The sequence below is a fragment of the Meles meles genome, chromosome 13, assembly GCF_922984935.1.
Source record: "Meles meles chromosome 13, mMelMel3.1 paternal haplotype, whole genome shotgun sequence".
Lineage (NCBI taxonomy): Eukaryota > Metazoa > Chordata > Mammalia > Carnivora > Mustelidae > Meles > Meles meles.
The window spans coordinates 32,516,720-32,539,117 of record NC_060078.1 but is presented as its reverse complement, the minus strand read 5'-3'; the positions used below and the strand labels follow the sequence as shown (position 1 = coordinate 32,539,117).

Below are 22,398 nucleotides of genomic sequence, written 5' to 3'. Positions count from 1 at the left end.
AACTAATACTAGTCTAAATTTTCTGCACTGGTTGAGAACAGCGTTTTGTTCTGTATCAAACAGTTGTTGCTACTGGCAGTGAGTCACTCCTCACAAGACCCTTAGGAATTCTGAATCATTCAAATCACCCGGAAGGGGACTTTTTTCTTTTGCAGTGTAAAATCCTCTGCTGGTATACTTGGGAATATGGTTAACCAGAATATTTGGTTAGCCAAGAGACCCTCTTCCTTCCTTCAACACTTGAGTAAATGAGAGTATGTTAAAATTGTAGGCCTTGCTCTAACCTTGCTGTCTGGCAAGGTTTTATCCCAAGGTTTTGAATTTCTAATTATACTGAGTTTGTTAGTGAAGGTGCATAGTGACTACAGCCATCTTCTGCTCTCAGAGAGGTGCTTTGAACTTGCCATTGCTACATAGCACTACTATAGCACAGAATGTTATCCTGAACCTGGAGAGGCTTTCGTGTGTGTGTGTGTTTTAATTTTTATTTTATCTAAAGATTTTATTTATTTATTTGACACGGGGTGGAGAGAAAGAGCAAGTGCAAGCAGAGGCGGGCAGGCAGAGGGAGAAGCACGCTCCCTGCTGAGCAAGGAGCCCGATAGGGGGGCTCCATTCCAGGACCCTGGAGTCACAGCCCAAGCTGAAGTCAGCCTCTTAACAACTCCTGTGGTGCCTCCCTTTCCCCCACCTGTTAAAGAAAGGAAAGTAATGGTATACTGAGAAGATTGGAGAGCATTTAATCTAACCTCTTCAGAGGGAATGAAGACGCTGATGTGCCCCCAGAAGTGACTCTCCCAAATCATAAGCTGTTTACTGGGAAGTCAGGATCAGAACCCAGGATGCCTCTGACAGTGCCTGCTCTTTCCCTAGTCTTCCGTCAACACTTAGCTTTTACAAACTGACTGGGTTGTAATTTACATACCAACAATATGCACATTTTAAATGTACAGTTTGATGAATTATCACAGAGTGAAGATCACCACTGTAGGCAGCCCCCAAGGTCAAGGAATAGAGAGCATTCACAGCGTCCAGAAATCCTTGTGCCCCACCCATTCACTACCCTGTTAAACTTGCCCCAAAGGAAGCCACTTTATTAGCTTCCAGCACTGCAGATGTAAAAATAACTTTGAATTTTTTGCAAATGGAATCCTATGGTAAGCGCATACTGTTGGGTGACTCCTCTCGTGGAAAAAGGCAGGGCCAGTGTTAATGAGGTGAAACGTGTAAAGCTTGGGATGTGCCTGGGATGTGGTATGTGCTCATGGGAGCTTAGGTGCCCTGTTACTGTCACTTGTGTGGTGGCTAACCAAGTGCCTGGTGTGTGCCCAGCCGTGAGGCAGGTAGGCTCTCTCGGGATGTTAGAATGTGTGTATATATATATACATGTTTTATATATATATACACACACACATATATATACATGTTATATATACATATATATTCATTGGATAGCTTATTTTTATGATGACTCAATGTATGGATTTAATGGTGCAGCCTACTGAATAGCAGCAAAACTTCAGTTCTCACTTGACAGAAGTTTTGGATAAATATCATTTCTCAATTTTCAATCTGTAATCAGTTTTGTTCTTTTTTTTTTTTTAAGGTTTTTATTTATTTATTTGACAGAGAGCGTGACAGCAAGAGGGGGAACACAGAGGGAGTGGGAGAGGGAGAAGCAGGCTTCCCCCCAAACGGGGAGCCTGATGCAGGGCTTGATCCCAGGACCCTGGGATCTTGACCTGAGCCAAAGGCAGCCGCTTAACGACTGAGCCACCCAAGCGCCCCAGTAATCAGTTTTATTCTGAAAGCATTAATGTAATTCATGAAGGGTTTATTTGTATTAACCAGTCAAGGATTTGGTAAGTGCTTTAATTGCATTTGACAAGTTGAACCAAGACTTTCTGAGTGGTTCTACGGTGGGAGTACATTGAGTTGAGTGTTCCTGGATTTTCTAGATCAGGGGAAGGAGAAGTTGTTCCTCCATTTTCTTGGTTTGTGAAACTGGAATGACCAGGCTGTGGCTTGACTAGATGGGGAAGAGGGAAGAAGGACAGCGTGCTGCTGGCTGGGGAAAGTGCCTAATGAGGCATGGGAAGCTCCCTAAGCCAAAACCATGTCACTTGGGCAAGTGTGTGCCACAGCTTTTGGAGACTGTCTTCTAGCATGAGCGTTCTAGATTATTGGATGCCAGGCTCAGAGCCCTGCTTTCTGGCTCCTGTTTGGTTTTGCCACGAGGGAGGACTGGATTCTCTTTAAATCAGCAGAAAAGAAAAAAAAAATCAGCAGAAAAGAATACTAATTATATTACCCTGCCTTTCTCCCCCCCCGAATAATTTTAAAATAATGTTGAAAAATACAGTGATTGGTTGTATACCAAATACAGAATTTGGTTGTTGCAGAAGTACTAGTTGCTTTACTTTTTTGTTGTTCTGTGAAGTTCAGAAAATAACCAGAATTATGTCCTTGGGTAATAATTCGTGTACTGAAAAATATTTAAACTTCATGTTTTCTTATGCAATTTGTAATTATAATGGGATTGAGAGGAAACTGGAAAAGAATTTTATCATGTTGCTGATAGCTGTATGCCCTGGCCAAGTTACACTGTCCTTTCTTTCTTTCTTTTTTTTTTTTTTTAAGATTTTATTTATTTATTTGACAGAGAGAGGTCACAAGTAGGCAGAGAGGCAGGTGGATAGAGAGGAGGAAGCAGGCTCCCCGCTAAGCAGAGAGCCCGATGCGGAACTCGATCCCAGGACCCTGAGATCATGACCTGAGCAGAGGCTTAACCCACTGAGCCACCCAGGTGCCCTACACTGTCCTTTCTCATTTGCAAAATAGGGTTACTGCCAATCTAATAAGATTGCTATGAGGCTTTAGTATTTTGCTTTATAGAAGAGCATAGGTAATAGGGACTGTAAGATTGGCTGCTGTACCGCGATTAAACTGTGTCATGTTTGTCAGTGTCCTTGTTGTCCCTGTACAAGTGACTCTCCTCTGCCCCTGATTTTTTGCTGTCCCTTGGCTTCGTTCATTTCAAAGGTCTTGAATTTAATAAAACCATTAAATTGACTTACAAATGCGTGTGCTGTATGTAATTACTGGGTCAGAAAAACCAATCAGGAGTGGCAGTCCGCAGTTAGGAGGGGGTGCGAGTCTGTACTCGGGTTAGCCAGACTGGGTTTAGAATTTAGGCTACTGCCTTCGGCTCGGGTCATGATCTCGGGGTCCTGGGATCGAGTCCCGCATCGGGCTCTCTGCTCGGCGGAGCCTGCTTCCCTCTCACTCTCTCTGCCTGCCTCTCTGCCTGCTTGTGATCTCTCTCTGTCAAATAAATACATAAAATCTTAAAAAAAAAAAAGAATTACACCAGCCTTTATCAGGAGCCCAGCAGATCAGGGCCATGGCCGGGTAATCTGAGTATTCTTATTCTAGGTCTGTCTAACCGTGATAGCTCTTTAAGTCCCCTCATCTGGTCCCCATCCAGAAGTGGGGGGGTGAACTATTGAGATAATGGCTGCACACCGTGAATAAGTCCAAAAGTGTAAAAATTAGGGCAAAAGTGTGTTTCCTTCCCACCACTGTCCTCCAGATCTTTTTTTTCCCCCCCTTTTTGAAGATTTTATTTATTTGAGAGTGAGAGAGAGAAAGCATGAGAGGAGAGGTCAGGGAGTAGCAGACTCCCTGCCGAGTAGAGAGCTTGATGTGGGACTGGATCCTGGGACTCCAGGATCATAACCTGAGATGAAGGCAGATGAAGGCAGTTGTTTAACCAACTGAGCCACCCTGGCACTGGCCCCCCCCCCCCCCCCCCCCCCCGGTCCCTGGAACTTTCGGAGACAGCCTGGTATCAGGTCCTGTGGGAGCCTTCCAGAGCAACATATAATTGACAGTGTGTGGGATTTCCACCTTCTCTTGTTTTAAAAATGACAGATGATGGCATACTGCACTGACTTGGTCTTTTTTCACATGTGGAACATTGTAGACCTTCAGAAAAAAGTGGGAGAATAATTGCAGTGAGCACTGGTATATGCAATACTTGGTTAAGAAACGGGGCCTAACAAGCCCCTCCTCCCGTTGTAAATAACCACCCTTGCTGTTGATCATTCCCTTGCAGGCCTTTATATTCTCTAAAACACGGAAGTGTGACCTTCAGCAGTATGGGTGGTATTGTGTTGTTTTAAACATTATGCAGATACTGTGTGTATTCCTTGGTTAATTTTTTTCTTTTGGCTACTGAGGTTCATCGGTGTCAATAATGTGTACATCTTTCATTTTCACTGTAGTATAGTATTTCATTTATGACATCGTTGCCAGGCATTTAGATTATTTCTAGTTTTGTTTTTCTCTCAAACTGCTTCTATAAATGTTCCTGTGCACATGAACAGACATTTCTCTAGGGGATATACCTAGGAATGGGAATTGCTGAGCTGTAGAGAATACATATTCTGCTTTAACTAGGAATTGCCGAATTCCTGTCTTGAATGTTTTGGGGGTTTGTATTGCCATGTTATGTAGGTATATAGTTTATCAGTAACCTTTGATGTTGTCAGACTTTAAATACTTTGCCAGTTTTATAAGAGAGTAAATAGGTGTGCATTCTTCTTTTATTTATGCCTTAGAAGCCATTTCATGCTAGTATGGATAGACCTAGCTTTTAAATTTTGGAATAATTTTTAGATTTACAGAAAAGTTAAAAAGATAGTATGGTGAGTTCCTGTACGCTTCACCCAGCTTCCTCTACTGTTAACATGTTACATATCCAGTGTATATTTGCCAAAATTAAGGAGTGGACTTCGGAACAGTGTTGTTAACTGTGCTGCAGACTTGATGGGGCCTTTACCAGCTTTCCATTGATCTCACGTTTCTGTTCCAGGATCCAGCCCAGCATACCTATTGTATTTAGTTGTCCTGTCTTCAACTCCTCCTAACTCCCAGCTCTTGAAAAACCAGTTGCAGAGGATTTCATTGTATGCATTTGTCAATTTAGTTAACCTCATTGAACCTCTCTTTTTCAGAAAAAGTGAAATGAATCCTAAAGACACTTATAAATTTTAAAATTGAATCCTGCCTATATTTGGACAGATAACTGCTTTTGAAAAGAAATTATCTACTTTAAGGGAAATTTCGTAAATTAGATTGAAGGAGATACTATAGAAAGTTCTTTTGGCCAGTGTTTGTGATGACACTTACTACAGTAAAGAAAAAGCTCCTTTACCAGGGTGATGGGATGCTGTCCTCTAAGTGTGGGCATTGCTACCAGAGGGTCATGTGGCCTCCTAGCTCACAAGGATTAAAACGCAAGATTTGTCTCGTGGAGTTGCATGTTATCTGGCTTTTGGCTGCCTTTCCGCGATCTTCTCCCTCTTCCTCCCATGTCCAACCTCTGGCGCCCCATTGTTGCTCAGAGTCTTTGCATTCTGTGTTCTACCTGTCTGGAACATTTTCCTCCTGAGGTAATCCCTGTGGATTCCTCCCTCCACTCAGTTGTCTGCTCACTTGCTGCCTTATCAGAATGCCGCACTGCTCTTAAGTGGCCAAGCCATCCTGCCGTAGTCTTGTTTTTCCTTTGACTTTGCTTCATTTGTCTTCATAGCACTCCGCGCAACCTGGCATTCTGTGCTGTGTGTGTTTGCAGCGGTCTCTCTGCAGCATGTGTCACTGCTTGGCCCATTGTAGGCGCTCAGTGTTGCTAAATGGTGGTGTGAGGTGCTGCCGAGTGGCTTTCAGCCCAGCAAGGCTACTGTGCCTGAAACTTCAGGGTGGACAGTGCCAAGTCTTTATCACAAATAAAAAAAGTGGGGCGCCTGGGTGGCTCAGTGGGTTAAGCCGCTGCCTTCGGCTCAGGTCATGATCTCAGGGTCCTGGGATCGAGTCCCGCGTCGGGCTCTCTGCTCGGCGGGGAGCCTGCTTCCCTCTCTCTCTCTCTGCCTGCCTCTCTATCTACTTGTGATCTCTCTCTGTCAAATAAATAAATAAATAAATAAAAATCTTTAAAAAAAAAAAAAAAAAAAAAGAGTTTGTGTCTTGGAGTTGGCAAATTAGCAGCGACTTTGAGGCCAGGTGAAGTGTTGACCATTATAGTAGTTTACATCCAGATGAGCAAGACCCACACACCTGTTGGAGAGGGTTTACTGTACGCAGTAGAGACCTGCCTCTTACACAGTAAGACGCCGAGGTCTTAAATGCTCTGGTGCCTGTGATTTGTGGTAAATCTGAAAGGGGAACCAGCTATAATTCGAGAAGTTATTTCCCTTCTGTTGGGTTCCAGAAATTGGCTGTTTGTACATGGTGGCTCTGAAGATTTTTAGTCTCTGCATTTCTTTGTTCTTGTGAGTTGAGGGACCCCAGAGAGCTTTGGTTCGTGTAGGCCCTAGCTGTCTATATTTACCTCTTACCAGTTAAGCTCACAATTTAAACTATAATCTTTTAGAAATGGTAAACATGTTAACATACTATAATTTGAGTGAAAATAACTTTTCTTAAACACAGGCATATTGAGAAGAATGGCGTGTTTGACATTTTTGCAGCTTTTCTAACACCTGATTAGATTCTCTGCTGTGTCAGGTGCCACACGCCTCTGGAGAAACTCCCCGGCATATGTGGGAGTGAATGAGTGAAAAAGGCAGTTAACCCTTTGGTGTTACTGTTATGAGAATTTTGGCCTCCTAAGACACCATGAAGGAATCTCTGGGACCTTGAGGGTTCTTTGGACCACACTTAGAGAACCAGTGGTAATAGCTGCTTTGCAGGAGCGACAGGCAACATAATTACCACTTACTTGAGAGTTTGTGTACCTAGTACTGTTCTGAGTGCTTTTTGCTTTACCTTGATGTAATCCTCACCCAGCTCTGAGGTGAGAGCAACAGAATCAGAATGCGGGGGCCTCCTAATATCCTGCCCTAGTCTATGCCATGGTCTGAAGTTTAGATTGTGGCATTTCACATGAAGGGCTGTATTCCTGTTACTGACTAGGGTGAGTCAAAGTGACATATGTAGTTGACACATTTACATGTATCTGAAACTTTTAGTGATCCTCGGGGACAGCCCAGAGCCCTGAACTTCTGTATTAGTTACAAGTGGGGTTTGCATGAAGTCCTTTTTTTAGCATATTACTGCCTTCTGCAAGTATACTGAGACCACCGCCTGTTAGCAGGGGTGGGGTAGAGCCCATGGCGACTTCTGGCTGACTGCATGGACTCCTCGCAGCAGCTGGGCTGGGGCTAGGACCGGTCACCTGACTGGACACTGGACAGTCTGGCCAGGGGCTCATTTCTTCATGGTGCAGTTGTGGCAGCGTCTTCTCTAAGCTGACTGAAGTTCATCTGTGATCATCACCTGACACGCTGACACTCGGAAGAAGAGCTTTGCTGGTAGTTTTTATTGGATTGGAGTGCTCTTAAATGAACTAGACAGGAATTTCTCTTCCCAAAATTAATTATGCCACATTGCATCACTCTTATGCAAGCTATGAGGATTGCATTCTTGTTCCTCATGTTTCAGTTATGATTGCACAAGCTGACTTACCTGACCATTGTCTTACCTTCTCCATATAGATCTTTTTTTTTTTTTTGTCTTTTTTTGGTTGTTGTTTAAGATTTTATTTATTTGTCAGAGTGAGAGCACGCAGGAGCAGGGAGAGCTGCAGGCAGAGGGAGAAGTCCCGATGTGGGACTCAATCCCAGGACCCTGGGATCATCACCTGATCCAAAGGCAGATGCTCAGCCGACTGAGCCACCCAGGTGTCCATCAGTTTTTTGTCCTGGTATGATCTTGCCTGTGAGAAAAATTGAGCAAGAGGAGAGGAAAAATGAGGGAGAGAAGAAACAGGGAAGAACCTTTGTCTTAGATAACAGAGCTAATAGCTTACTGGGGCCAGAGGTGATGGGATGTCAGCCAGGTGAGCTCACTACAGATGTCTTTCGTAATAAGAGGGATCTTTGGACTTTTTTTCCTTCAGATCAAGACAGGCTGCCTTGGAGCACATGCTGTTCTGATTGGTTAAATGGGCGGTGTTTTTGTTCTGCTCTGCGGAATGCTTCCTAAAGCAGGGTCCTTTGAAGAGACAGGTGCTCTTTGCCGTAGAGGCCAGCGTTTGGATGGGGCAGTCAGTGTTGAGTGTGTTGCTTTGTCTCCTGCAGGACCTGAGTGCGTGAATTCTGAGAAATGTCTGAGTGCAGGGAGTCTGAGGTCAATGCTGCCGCTCCCAGGGTCAGCCTCTCTTGGTCTCCTAGCAGCCTGCCTGTTGCCATGGTGGTCCGTTACCCAGGTGGCAGGTCCATTGCCCTGTGGAATGTCTGCCCTGATCTTGGTGCTGTGAAGCTGCTTGTGTTTTCTGTTACTCTCTTTTTGGTAACTAGACTCTGAAAAGTATTTAGCATGTGTTATCTAAGGTATTTACAAGGAAAAACAATGGCTAAAATAATAAGACTGATTGTTTAAACAAATGGAGCATAAGATACATCTTCTTGGAAAGGTTGCTCCCTTCATTCTGAGAGTGTTTTTGAAAACCTTCAGTGATTAAGTTGTGTATGTGGGCTTTTAAATATCCTCAGTGGATGTAAGCCTTGTCGTCTGGGGACTCTTCTGGTGAATGAGGTAGATGATTAAGCTGGTAGTTAGGCTTAGATCTGACTGTAGACAACAGAGATCTAGGATAGCAGTGGCTTAAATATGATAGAACCGTCCCTGTTGTTCCATAGGAAGATCAGGAGCCAGACAGTCCAGGGCTAGTGTGGTGGTTCTATTTCCAGAAGTGCCGAGAGACTGCTTCCTTGAAGTCTAGCCCCATTCTTCGTGAGTGCTAAAGGTGCAGAGGTCACACTTGTCTTTCAAGGCCAGAATATGGTTTCCTGACCAGACCCTGCTACAAGGGAGACTGGGAAATGTATTTTAAAATCTTGGCAGCCATGTGTGTAGCTGAAAAAACCTGTGGATTTTTTTGGATATGGGGAACAGCTTGTGGTCTTGTGACAAACCCAAGTTCCTCTGTTGGGTGTGCTACAAAGCCAGTCTCTGAGACAATCAGGTTTGCTGCAAGGGAAGGGTTTATTTGAGAGCCAGCCAAACAAGGAGACCCAGGGCAAGCCTCAGATCCTCCTCCCTGAAGGGGGAGAGAACAAGTTTTTAATCATAGGGGTTGAGATTACATATGTATATTGATGGAAAGGGAGGGGTGGGGGGATCTAGGACTGTTCATGGGGAAAGGTGGAGCATGTGCACTGAGCCAGCATATGTGACCTGTTCGGGTTCATTTTGGGGTGGGGAGGTAACATTAAAATGAGGCAAAATTGGGGTCCTGACATCATCATCTTAAGGAGAGGGGCTCTGTGCATGCTCTGAGGGCCCGTATAAACTGGATGGGGTCTTGGGGTCCTATCTCAGGTGAGGAATGCAGGGCCTTGCTTGTTCATAGGCTGGAATCTTATCAGTGACCTTCAGCCCAGGCCTCTGCAGGGACAGCTAGTGGGTTTGTTAGTGGGGTCTGGAAAGAAACAACAGCTGATTAGGGAGAAACAGGTCTCTGAAAAACAAGCTTTAAATCTCCTGATAGTGTCAGCCTCATTAACCCAATGGGATACGGTTTTAGTTTCTGCCATATTGGGCAGTAATAATTGTTCCCTGAAACTGGTTGGTAAGGTTTAACTTTTTTCTGACTTTGAAGGTAACATGGGAAAAAATTGTACCACAATGTAAAAACCAGAACATGAGTGCCTTCCATTGGCGGTTCTTCCCCTCACGTCCATCATTCACAGTTAGGTCCACCATTAATGGCGTTGTAGGTACCTCTGTCCTGGCTTTCTTGGCTTTCTCATTGATTTGCACAGAATTCCTGAGAAGGGGACATTCTTTTTTCCCTATATTTTGCAGGTAATTATGGCATAAGTAATTGTCCTGGCCTTGGCTTTAGTAGCTAGCAGAGCAGAGGGGTTCAGGCAGGCCAGTCTGCCCCCAGCACTCAGGGCAGCCATCATTTTGTCATACAGCCACCTTATCCTTCCAGAAAGGCAGAAGTTTTGAGGGTGCTTTTCTAAAAAAAAGGTGGGTTCCAGGAAAAACGAACTATGACAACTATATCCGGATCAGAGGCAAAGAAGCCCATAGCTACAGCGTCATGAATTACTGAGAGCATTTCATCTGTGGTACCTCCAGTGCCTTGCTGGGCACCTCTCATTCTTGCTCAGGCAAACCTCTCATTTAGCACCTGTGTACACGGTGGCGACTCCTGGGCCTCCAACAGTGGAGCCTGTGTTTCCCTCTGTGTGACTAACCCGCAGCTTCTGAGGATCTGCGGTATAACTCTTTAGGTCTTTGTATTGCCAGTTAAGTACTTGATGAAACGCAGAGTAAACAAACACAACAGCCTGGTTTCTTCTGTTTGTGGGAGCGCCTATTTTGGGCAAGGAAGTGAATCAGAGAAAGTTCTGGTGTTGCTACTGCAGGTGGTGGTGACGATGATGAGGATAGCACTTGACTTCTGTAGCCCTGCCCTGTGTTTTACAAATACTGGTTAGTTTTTATAAACTTCTAGGAGTACTAGTAATAGGCCCATTTTGCAGATCAGAAGACTGAAGTTGTAAGGTCACCTGATTAGATTTGGTAAGCTATAGTCTGAGTCCTTGATTGTCTGATTTCAAAGCCAGTCTGGTGGGGGAGTTGAGATGTGTGGCTAAATGAAAATGCCGGAGAGATGCTGGAAAAGGCGTGATGGCCAAGAGATGTAATATCCGGGCAGTTGAAAATGGATACTGCTGTCATCTTGATCCTCAACAACATTCCAGTGACCCCAGTAGCTGCATCTTCATTTTACTCACAGGTGAAGGACAAGCTCAGGACAGTGTTTGGCTGAGGGTCATTTATTTGGGTGGGACTTGGAGGCAGATCTTGGTTGGTTGGTTTTTTGTGGGTTTTTTTTTGTTTGTTTCTCTTTTTCAGTATTCCACATTTGAAAAACATTTAATTTAGATGGTAGGTCAGTTACCTTAGATGTCCCATTTTCTAAGCTCAAGGTTTAGGGTTTTTTGTTTGTTTGTTTGTTTTGCAAGAAGTCATCACACCTAAAACACAACCGAGCTCTAGTGAGCTCTTCCTGCCTTCCAGGCCCACTGAGGTTTTTTTTGCCTAGAGACTAGAGCTGCCACAAAACCCATTTCTGGTCTTGCTTATGGCAGCCGTTCTTAGTAAGGCAATATTGCATTACAGCCTATTTTTTATAAACGACATACATGTGGGTCCTTTAGAACATGTCTATTTTCTTCTAGGCCTGGGAGTAAAAAGAGAACTCAGTGCACCCATCCATTTACTAAGGAAATGCAGTTGAAGTTCTTTGTCTTAGAAAACAGCACAAAGCCTGTGTTTCCTTAATAAAAGGAAACTTGCCTGTGGGTTTTAGTGTCTCTGAAGGGATAATTTCTGTAATCTCAGTTTACCAGTGTGTTGTCATTGAGGGCTCAAATGGCAGACCTTGGAATTGAGAGGGCTAGTGCCTGGTTCGCCCTGAGGAGTGTTTGTGTCTTAACATATTTAATTAGAACTCTCCAAGGGGTCAGGCACTTTTTCTAAGAACTTTCCTAGAGTTCAGCATATTGCCTCAAAAGAAGGAAGTTGGTATTTGGGGGCAGAGTGTGGGAGAATGAGAATAGAGATGAAAGCTTTGCTGAGAACATGTTTTAAGAAATAACTCACCAGAAAGTGACTTAGGGTAATTTTTATATGTTGGTTATGTATACACACTGAAAATGTCATTTGCCTCATTGTTACAGGAGTGAAGCTGTGTAGCCCCTAAGAGGATTTCTCTTACACAGAATTCCTTGTAGGTTGTGCTTTTTGTTTCTGTGTGGTTGCTTCTGCTTTTGGAGAGGTCCTCATCTAAGGAGGCAGCTCATTCTCTCTTTATAACCCCGTGGATGACCCCTACCTGGAGCTGTGGTCTGTTTCCCTTAGCCTCTACCCATTGCTCTGAGGTCTGGGTCTGAAACCACACAGCAGATCCGCTCCCATGTGATAGGTGGAAGGCATCCTTTCTCTGTGAAGGTGGCTATGTTTCTCAGAAGCATTGTCTCTCCCAGCTAAATGCCTCTGGTCTTCTAGGGGACCCGGGAATGGTGTCACGTGCCCTCACCTTCCCAACCTGTGCTTGTCACTGAGTCATGGGAAGCAGAGCACACAGGTGTGTGCTGTCCTTCCTGTGACCTGAGCCCTGCTGCGTGCTCACATTGTTTTTATTTTTATTTATTTTTATTTTTAAAAGATTTATTTATTTGATAGACAGAGATTGCAACTAGTCAGAGAGGCAGGCAGGGAGAGAGAGGAGGAAGCAGGCTCCCTGCTGAGCAGAGAGCCTGGTGTGGGGCTTGATCCCAGGACCCTGGGATCATGACCTGAGCTGAAGGCAGAGGCTTTAACCCACTGAGCCACCCAGGCACCCCTATTTTTATTTTTTTTTAAAGATTTCTCTTATTAATTTGACAGGAAGGAGGGGGAGAGGGAGAGAGTGTGCTGGTACAAAGCAGGGGAGGGGGGCGGTGCATGGCAGGCAGTGGGAGAGGGAGAAGCAGGCTCTCTCCTGATCAGGGAGTTCAGCTCAGCCCAGATGTGGGGACTGGATCCCAGATCCCAGGAACACGACCTGAGCCAAAGACTGATGGTCAGCCGACCGAGCCACCCAGGCACCCATCATGTTCACATTCAAGTTTTATTTTTCTAGCTGTCTATTCTTCTGGAATCTGTTAGTTCCTCTCTCACCTGCTGCTACTGCTTCTTGCGAATTCTAAGCGAATTTTTGGTATGAGCTTTCCATTCAAATTAGTGCCCCATCATCTGGACCCCCCCCCCCCCCCCGCCTCCTTTTCAGTTCTTCTGCCACATCATGCCTGGGTCTTAAAGACACGGGCATGAGCCATTGCCCACAGGGCGAGCTTTCATGTAGGGCTGAGAGTGCTAGTTGAGGTTCTTCTCATCAGGCCTGAGGTCTGTCTTTGCAGCCTGGCTCCTGAGAAGGCAAAGATTTCTCTCCTTTGGAGTGTTTGAGAATTTCCTTTCTCCCTCGGCAGCCAGTTCAGATTTCACTGTGAAGAAGCCTCTGCTCGCTCCCCTGCGCGGCTAGTGACTTTGCTGCTCTAGGGCCCCTGTTTTTGGTTAACATACCACCATTTCTTTGGGGTTTGTCCCTCCCACTGTGGACTGGGAGAGCCCAAGTCTCTTCACTCTGTTCGGCAGCCTGAGCCCCAGTACGTGATGTTTGGTAATCATGCCTTCCTCGAAGTTGTTTTCCCACTTGGGTGGAGGAAAACCGTGCCTGCTCTTAGAGCCCGCCTTCATTCCCCACCGGGATCCCTGACAGCGGTAGTGCCCGAGCGCTCCCTGAAATGGTGTGAGGGTGTTACGTGTAATTACATTTTCTGGGAAAAGAATTCTCGTGTCTCAGAGTGTTCTGACCCCACTGGTCATTGGGCATTGGGTCCTGAAATCAGCGTCTGAACCCTCCCCAGGTAACCAGCGGCTTCACCCATACTTGTGTTTTGGCCTCACATTACTTGTTCTGAGGACACACAGTTGTTTCTATTAATAGATGTTGGGTCATTTTAGGACATCAGATTTGTTGTATACCACAGACTATTTTTATAATATGCTCCTTTAGAAAAGTTGGCTTTAAGTTGAAGGAACATGGGAGTGTCTTACTGAGAATTTAATTTCTAGGAGCTGGGAATTGTTTTAGGCTTGACTTTGCGGGCTTCATAGGTCTGCCAGATTGGCCACTGTGCATACATACCTTTTACTCGGGAAGTTCTGAAGTGGGCGGTGGAGTAATAGGGGCTGTTGGGATTGTGGAATGACTTGGTTTTTGTTAGCTGGACCAGTCTTATAACCAGCTACCCCGGACTGTTTTTTGTGCGGACTGTTTGGCCAAAGCTGGTAACAAAGTCATTATTGCACAGGACTACTGTTTCAAGTTCTTTGAAGGAGTAAATTAGCTACAGAGTATTCTTGCTGCTTGGGCCTATGATAGTGCATCCTGTTCCTGAAACCTGATAGGTTTTGGCCCTTGTAGCCAATTCCTGACTGGTTGGAGAAAAATCCTGGATCAATTTGTGATCCATATTTGTGAGAATGGAGAATGGTGGTCAGTCAGGCCTTGTGTAGGGAAGGCTGCTCCCTGGCCCTGCCTTTTTCTCTGAATCCTGTCTGGCTCTGGTCTGCTGATGCCTACCCTCTTTCTGGCTTCCCTGTGTATCACTGCATTCTTTTGCCTAGAGACTCATTTTGTAGCTTCCTGTTATTTTTCCGGCTCTTTTCTCCCAATTGGGGGTAGAACCAGTTGGTGTATCTTGGGTGCTTTTCAGGATTCCCTGGGGCCTGGTACGCGGGAGGAACATGGGAGGCACTCCTGGAAACTGTTGGCTCTTTGTGCTCTGTGGTGACACCCCACACTTCCCAGAACCCTTACCATTGTGACACAGTTTTTGCCCCCTTCCCTTTTCCCCAGACCTACAGCTGACGGCTGGCTCCAGCCTAGCTTGGCTACATTTCAGGTACTAAGCTGCTGTGAACCGTCTGGGGATTAGTATGTACTGTTGAATCTGCTGCATGTTTTCCCCTGGAAACCAGAGTCTGAGCCATTGGCTGTTGGGAGTGTGGCTAGTTCAGTTGCATTTGTGAACTGGTTATGGATGTGATTTTTGCTGCAAAGGGCCATCGAAGGCAGTAACCTGGGTAGCAGATTCATTTGCCAGTGTCTGAATGGATACAGATCATCTGGCTTGAGCTTTCTGCAAACTTGTGACTCAGTCTTTGTGTGAATGTTTGTGGAATATAGCTTTGGTTGAAAAGCTAGTAATGACTGCATTTCATTGCTTTCCCTTTCCTGGAGTGAGAGCACCTACCAACCTCCGTGCTTTGTGTACTGTGTTTGTGTTACATATCTGTGGAATCACCGTGCCTTCTCGTTGGCTTACAAATTGAAGCAAGGTGCTGTGTGACTCCTGAGGTTCTCAGTCGCGCTCATGGGTGGCGGTGGGCTTTCTCCTCAGACTTGGGCCTGTTTTCCTATTCACAGTAGAAGGTGGTTCTGCCCTACTGAAGTGTCGTTGGGAGTTGGTGTCCTGCGCCATTACCCATCTTTGTGTAGCTTGCCCCGATGGAATCTGTTGTTTTCTAGCTGAATTGTTGGCTTAGAGGTGAGATGTCAAAGTCAAGGTTATCGTAGACCTATTTTAAGAAACATAAGTACTCTTAAGGTAGTTTATAAAGTAAGTGGACATGTAAAAGTGGAAAAAGAAAAGTTATTCACATACAGTGTACTATTGGGAGTTTCAGCGAGCCACTCTGCCTTTTTTGTGCAACTTCTGTATAATTTCATATTCTTGAATTTTTTTTCTACTTGATATATAATATTTTTATACTTAACAGCTACATAATCTTTTTAGTAAGAGTATCATTAGCTTTTTTCCCCTCTGTTTTTGGCCATTCAGGTTATATCTACTTTTATTTTCAGTATTGTAAATTACACTTAATAATTTATGCATATCACATTTTGCCTCTTGGATTGCTGTATTTCCTTAAAATCTATTTCTAGAAATGGATTACTTTTTTTTTTTTTTTTAAAGTAGGTTCCACACCCAGTGTGGAGCTCAGTGTGGGGCTTGAATTCATGACCCAAGATCAAGACCGGAGATCAAGAGTCAGGACACTTAACTGACCAAACTTCCAAGGTGCCCCTAGAAGTCAATTACTTTTTTTTTTTTTTTTTTTTTAAAGATTTTATTTATTTATTTGACAGAGAGAGATCACAAGTAGGCAAAGAGGCAGGCAGAGAGAGAGAGGGAAGCAGGCTCCCCGCTGAGCAGAGAGCCCGATGTGGGACTCGATCCCAGGACCCTGAGATCATGACCTGAGCCGAAGGCAGCGGCTTAATCCACTGAGCCACCCAGGTGCCCCCGATTACTTTTTTTTTAAGATTTTATTTATTTGACAGAGATCACAAGTAGGCAGAGAGGCAGGCAGAGAAAGAGAGGAAGGGAAGCAGGCTCCCCACTGAGCAGAGAGCCCGATGTGGGGCTCGATCCCAGGACCCTGAGATCATGACCTGAGCCGAAGGCAGAGGCTTTAACCCACTGAGCCACCCAGGCGCCCCCCCTTGATTACTTTTTTTTTTTTTTTTAAAGATTTTATTTATTTATTTGACAGAGAGAAATCACAAGTAGGCAGAGAGGTAGGCAGAGAGAGTGAGAAGGAAGCAGGCTCCCCGCCAAGCAGAGAGCCCGATGCGGGACTCGATCCCAGGATCCCGAGATCATGACCTGAGCCGAAGGCAGCGGCTTAAACCACTGAGCCACCCAGGCGCCCTTGATTACTTTTTTGAAGAGGGATTTTTTCCCGCCAGTTCCTGACATATATTAATGTATTAAGAAGTTCTTACCAGTCACGCTTATTGGCCTTACAAATGCCTATTTTACTATAGACTTGTCACTTTTTTTCCCTTGGCTATTTAACTTTCAAAATATGGTGCCGCCTTGCTGTAACCTGTGTATCTTTGGTTCTGGGGGACTTGGAGCAGTTCTTGTGTTTTTCCTTCGTCCTGTTTCTGCTCATGTGACTTCTGCCTGAGTCCTTTGTTCACTCTCACAGTAGGTGCCAGGCCGTGCACCGGTTTTGAGTGGATACCTGTTTGCTAGGTGATTACCAGAGGGGAATCACGGAGGGTTTTTGTTGGTAGAATTGTTTATAAAGTTTGATTTATAAAAGGGCTCTTCTCCTAGAACATTAAGAATCATGGTTTGTGTAATAAGGATATGAATCTTGTTTTTCCTACAGATTAAAAAAATTCTATAGAAGTTGAAATTTTCTAAAATTAAATCTGTCAGTGTTTTCTCCCATGATTTCTTTTATTCATGGAAGATTTTTGAGGTTATAAAGATTACTGTTTAGACATAGTTCAAGAGGAAAAAAGCACACCAGGCAAATGAGTCCCTCCCGGCCCTGTGACTTAGGCGAACTTAGACAGTCACGGACCTTCTTGAGCCAATGCCGCTGTGTGGTTGTGCACCACAGGGTCTGAGCTGCTGTGTCCTTCACCCTGGGTAGCTGTGTGAGGGGGGCCGCCTTTTCATGCTGGTTTTTCTTTCAGCTCTAGCCAGCCCTGTCCTGGGCCTGAAGGAATGCACCAGAGGCTCGGCAGTGTGGTGCCAGAATGTGAAGACGGCAGCTGATTGCGGGGCCCTGAAGCACTGCCTGCAGACCGTCTGGAACAAGCCGACGGTGGTGAGTGCTGTGGGAACTGTACCTGATCTCCTTACGTGGTCTGGAGCTATTGGCCGTTTCCAAAGCTTCCAAAGCCCGCTCTTGTCTCACTTCATTTGCTCCTCTCGGTGACCGGTGACCGGGCTGGGGAGGCACTCCCTGTTGCAGGGTGGATCTGTTTTAGCGCAGTGGAAACAGAGTCTCAGAGAGGTTAAGGCTCTCTTCCCCCGAGGTCGTTGAGTCTCCGGGTGGCAGAGAGAGGATGAGATCCGCCCATGGCCACTACTGTGTGCACTCCATGCTGCCTTCCGGGCCTCTGTGCCCATCCCACCTGTATCATCCCAGTTTCAGTATATGTGCTGCTGAAGCAAGCATGATGCCACTGATGTTTCATCCAGATGGTGTTCAATGGAGCATATTAATATGGGGCTCTTAATGCTCATGGAGAATAATACTCAGAGATGACAAAGCTCAGGGGCATTCTTCCAACCACCAGAACCCCTCTCGGGAGTAGCCCGAGCTGTGCTGACTGCACCAGCTGACTAGAATGCAGGCCTGGCTTTCCGGGCTGTGCCACCTCTGAGTGCGTGGAGTTCCAGGTCTAAAACTTGACACTAGTGGCCACTAGAGCTGCTTCCTTATGAGGAGAACAATTAAAAACCCTGTTCTTTTAGAAATAGTTTCTGAATTTGCTAGATCACTACTGTCTGTGGCCAAAATTACTTTCTGATTTGGTTTCTAATTTGCTTCTCATCTCGTTTTTAATACAGCTTCCTCTTTTCAAATTCAGCATGTGACAGGGGAGGACTTAGCTCTCTCTCTCTCTCTCTTTTTTTTTTTAAAAGATTTTATGTATGTATTAGAGAACAAGAGAGCATAAGCAGGGGGAGAAGCAGGCTCCTTGCTGAGGAGGGAGCCTGATGTGGGACTTGATCCCAGGACCCTGAGATCATGACCTGAGTGGAAGGCAGATAGATGCCCAACCCACTGAGCCACCCAGGCGCTCAGCTCTTTTTTTTGATACGGCAGTCTCAGGGTGCCTGAATCTGGTATTAGCTTAAAAGGCCCAGAGGTTCAGATAGATTTCTTTCCATGCAGCTAAGTTACAGGTGTTCCTTCTTCTCACCCAGACGTGTTAGTTCCTTCTTCGTGGGTTGAAAATCAGTTGCCCTTAAGAAGGAAGCTTCCCATGAGCCTCAAGAAGCAGCTAGAATCTCCATGTCCTGGGCCACATGGGGCCATGGTGCCCAGCCTTCTCAGGGGATGGGTGTGATGTTTCTAAGCTCTGGGGTGGTGACATATGGCTTCCACGTGAACATAGCAGCCCCTGGGAGTTGGAAGGGCATAGAGTGCAGGAGTCAGTGCCAGTGTCTGGCTGGGCTTCTCTGCCTCACTGCCTTTTACTGTCTTATAGCGGTACTGGCCCCAGGTGACTGGTTTTCTCTAATTTCTGCTGCTCTGATTTTCACCTTTCCAGCCTCAGTTTCTTCCTGGAGCTGTTGTGAGCATTCGTATGACATTTGGCCTGTGCCACGTGTGCTGAAGCATAGAAAAGGGTATCTGTCCCTAGAAGCACAGAATGTTCTGGTCAGTGCCCCCGATCCTTCCCACGTGGCATCTGTGTGCTCCTTATCTAGGTTGGGGCACTAGGATGTGCCTGTGTGTCTGACATCCCTGGTTAGATAGGATAGCACAGAGGCCTGGGGGCTTTTCAGCTCTGTACGGTGTGCGTTATATCCTGCAAATACAGCTCGCTCTCTCCCTCATGTTCTTCCTCTTAGAAATCCCTTCCCTGCGACATATGCAAAGATGTCATCACTGCAGCTGGCGACATGCTGAAAGACAATGCCACTGAGGTGAGCCTCCAGCGGGATGTGTGACCACCGTGCACGGTGGACACATGGCCATTTGTGTCTGTTCCTTACAAGAGCTTTCTGGGGCTTTGGGGGTCTAATAAGGGATGGTCTAGGGCCAGGTAGGAAGTAATTGAGATCTTGTGATCCACATACGTCTTCTGTCACAGTTTTTTCCTTTTCCCCCCACATCCTTCAAGAATGTAAAAGCCATCCTGAGCCACAGGCTGAACAGAAACAAGCTGTGGGACCTAGCTTGCTGTTCCCTGGCCTCAGTGTTTAAATGCCCAGGGTTGACGGGGATTTTCATATTGCTGGTGGCTACCTTTAGGTCCGTTTTGGCTGTCTCTGCTCAGAGTTCCCTGTGCCTGTGAGATCGCAGGTCAGAGCGGCCTCATTCTGAGGAACGTCTGCTTTTTGCCTGTGTGTCTGATGCAGCCACGGCCAGCCACTGGGCCTCTCCCAGGGCTCTTCCCTGAGGGCGCTGTTTGCTGGGAGGTGTGGAGGTCCCCTGCTCTTAGTCCTTTGCAGAGCAGAAGTCCATCCTGATCTGACTGTTGCCTGTATCCTCTTAGCAAGAGATCCTCGTGTACTTGGAGAAGACCTGTGACTGGCTGCCTAATCCGAACTTGTCTGCCTCGTGCAGGGAGATGGTTGACTCCTACCTCCCAGTCATCCTGGACATGATTAAAGGACAAATGGTACGTGGTAGTGGAAAGACTCTTTCTTTAGGGAACTTCGGGTGCCATGGGAGGTGCCAGACCAGAACAGAATGAAGAAAGTGGAAAGTCTTTCCATGGATTTGGATTTTCTCAACAGCTTGTCACTACAGTTCTGACATCTGCAGATGGCCTTGGCCCTCAGAACACTGTGCGTGTAACCTTTGGTTGAGGGAGAGTACAGGAAATGGAAACTTGAAGAATGCAGGAATCGTAAACTGCTACAACATTTATACGTGCCCCTTTGCTAGCTCATGTCAGAGCTTTAGCTCTCCCTTTGAGCATGCAGTTCATTCCATTTCCGGGCTTTTATCTTGAGTGGACTCAGCGACGGGGTTCTGCTTGCATTCAGATAAGCATCTACCGTGTGTAAGCCGCATGCCACAGATGAGCTGGGTTTGTGGAATTAGGAAAGACCGCAAGAAAGAGGAGGTGCTCAGAAAACCGGGCCAGCAGGGAAGGAGTGTTCCAAGGCTGGACCAGGGTTTTAATGAGAATGGCACAGGTCACACCGTGCAAGGCCTTTCTGGCGGTGTTTCAGGATTGCAAATGCAGTAGGAAGTCCTCGGAGGGCTCAAGGGAGAAGTGACATCAGAGGTGCCTTCTTTGAAGGGTTTGGTCTAGGTCCTACCGGTTGGGAGTTGGAAGAGGGGAGGCTGGCGGGACAGTCTGTGTGAGATGTGCTGGGGCAATGAAGGGGGACAGATGTGTGTTCTGTTTGAGAGGAGAAATGGGCAGGACCTGCTAAGGGAGGGCAGGGACCAAGGAAAGAGTCAGGAATGTCTGCCAGGTCTCTGGCTTGAGCTGCGGGGAGCTGAGTAGGGAAGCCATTTGCTAAAAGTGGTTGTGGAGTGGGGAGCAGGTCAGGTGGTTTTGTGAGCAGTGCATAGCATGTGTGAGTCAGGCCAGGAGGTGAGGACAGAGACTCATTCAGGGGTGCTGGGCAGTGGTTTTGTTTTCCTTTGCGGGAGAGGATTTCCAGCTGGACTTCTTCCCCACTAGAGCCATCCTGGGGAGGTGTGCTCTGCTCTCAATCTCTGCGAGTCTCTTCAGAAGCACCTGGCAGAATTGAATCACCAGAAACAGCTCGAGTCCAATAAGATCCCGGAACTGGATGTGGCTGAGGTGGTGGCTCCCTTCATGGCCAACATCCCCCTCCTCCTCTACCCTCAGGATGGCCCCCACAGCGAGCCCCAGCAGAAGGTAAGGCCGTAGGCCCAGCTGCTGAGGGCCCTGTTTCTGGTTGGATTAGAGATGACCCAGGAGAGGGGCTCTGTGTCTGGGTGTGTTTCTCAAACTGGGGGTTTATTCCTTCATTTGACCTGCAGTCGCCTGAACCAGACTTCAGATGGTTGTGCTGTGGAGGTTCTGAAGAACTTGGGATATTTAAAGTATGCAAAAGACTTCTCTACATTGTAATTCAATTTATTGAAATCAGTGCCTAATTGATTTTAAGCCTGTTGATAATTTTAGAGCCTATAAAAACAGAGCTGGGACACCTGCTTGGCTCACTTGGTGGAGCGTGTAACTCTGGATCTTCGGGTTGTGGGTTCAAGTGCTACACTGGGTATAGCCATTATTTAAAAAAAAAAAAAAATACACAAACTTTAAAAACACAGAACCATTCAGTAAGTCACTCCCTAATGCTGTGGTCATGAACACATAAGGAAATTTTCTTGGGAATTTGGATCCTCTTAATGATCCTAGGAGTGTGCTGTGTTTATGCCTGACAGCCCTGCCCCCTGCCCCCTGCCCCCTGCCGCCCCTTCTCTGTAGGCTGGTGGGGACGTCTGCCAGGACTGCATCCAGATGGTGACGGACATCCAGAATGCTGTAAGGACCAACTCCACCTTTGTTGAGGCCTTGGTGGACCATGCCAAGGCACAGTGTGACCTCCTGGGGCCCGGCATGGCTGACATGGTAAATCTTGTCTCCTTATGCATGGTGGGGGTGCGCTGGGCCAGGGAGCTGGGCTCTGGACATAGGGGGGACCCAGGAAAACTTCAGTTTCTGAGGTACCGTTTTAAGTTCTCACCCCAGAGCTTTGAGGAAGAGATGGTTCAGACAACGCACACTTTCTTTTTCCCAGAAAGCATCTGGAATACTTGTTGTTTACTTAAATGCTTTGTTGGCTGGTGGAATTTGTATGTGTAACCAAACACTTGGGATAAAAGAGTGGAAGGAGACCACTTCTGTGAGGATTTGTTTTGTGAGGACTTGTTTTCCTCCCAGGCATTGTATGTATAAGAAACAACACTAGAATCCTTTATAACCTTGTTTTTAAAAGCCTGGCTGTTGTGTGTAATTCTGAGTGTGCTCTCCCCACAGCCGGGGGTTTGTCCATGGGAAGCCGTGTGGGGGGCTCACAAGAGCTTCACCCGGGACGCCTTCCTTACCTTGGTGAATGTTCATCCTGCAGTCTAAGAAACTCATTTTGTTAGTCTCTTAGAGAGTTTCACTTCTTGGACCCTATACACATTAACCACACTTGTGTGAAGTTGATGTGTAAAACCCAAGTGCTAGTTTTATACCTGGCAATGGAAAAACCTCAGCTAGACTAGATGTAGGGAAGCTGGTTGTACCAAGTC

General features: G+C 46.2%; 1 protein-coding gene across 3 annotated transcripts in view; it reads left to right on the top strand.

The window, feature by feature from the left end:
- Positions 1-22,398, top strand: part of LOC123955123 (prosaposin) — a 34,241-nt gene that overhangs the window by 2,045 nt on the left and 9,798 nt on the right. For all 3 annotated transcript variants that reach the window (XM_046026739.1, XM_046026738.1, XM_046026737.1), the window contains exons 2-6: positions 17,126-17,259; positions 19,020-19,094; positions 19,667-19,792; positions 20,813-21,013; positions 21,587-21,730. In XM_046026739.1, the coding sequence (XP_045882695.1) occupies positions 17,126-17,259; positions 19,020-19,094; positions 19,667-19,792; positions 20,813-21,013; positions 21,587-21,730 (680 nt within the window). The remainder of the gene's footprint in view (positions 1-17,125; positions 17,260-19,019; positions 19,095-19,666; positions 19,793-20,812; positions 21,014-21,586; positions 21,731-22,398) is intronic.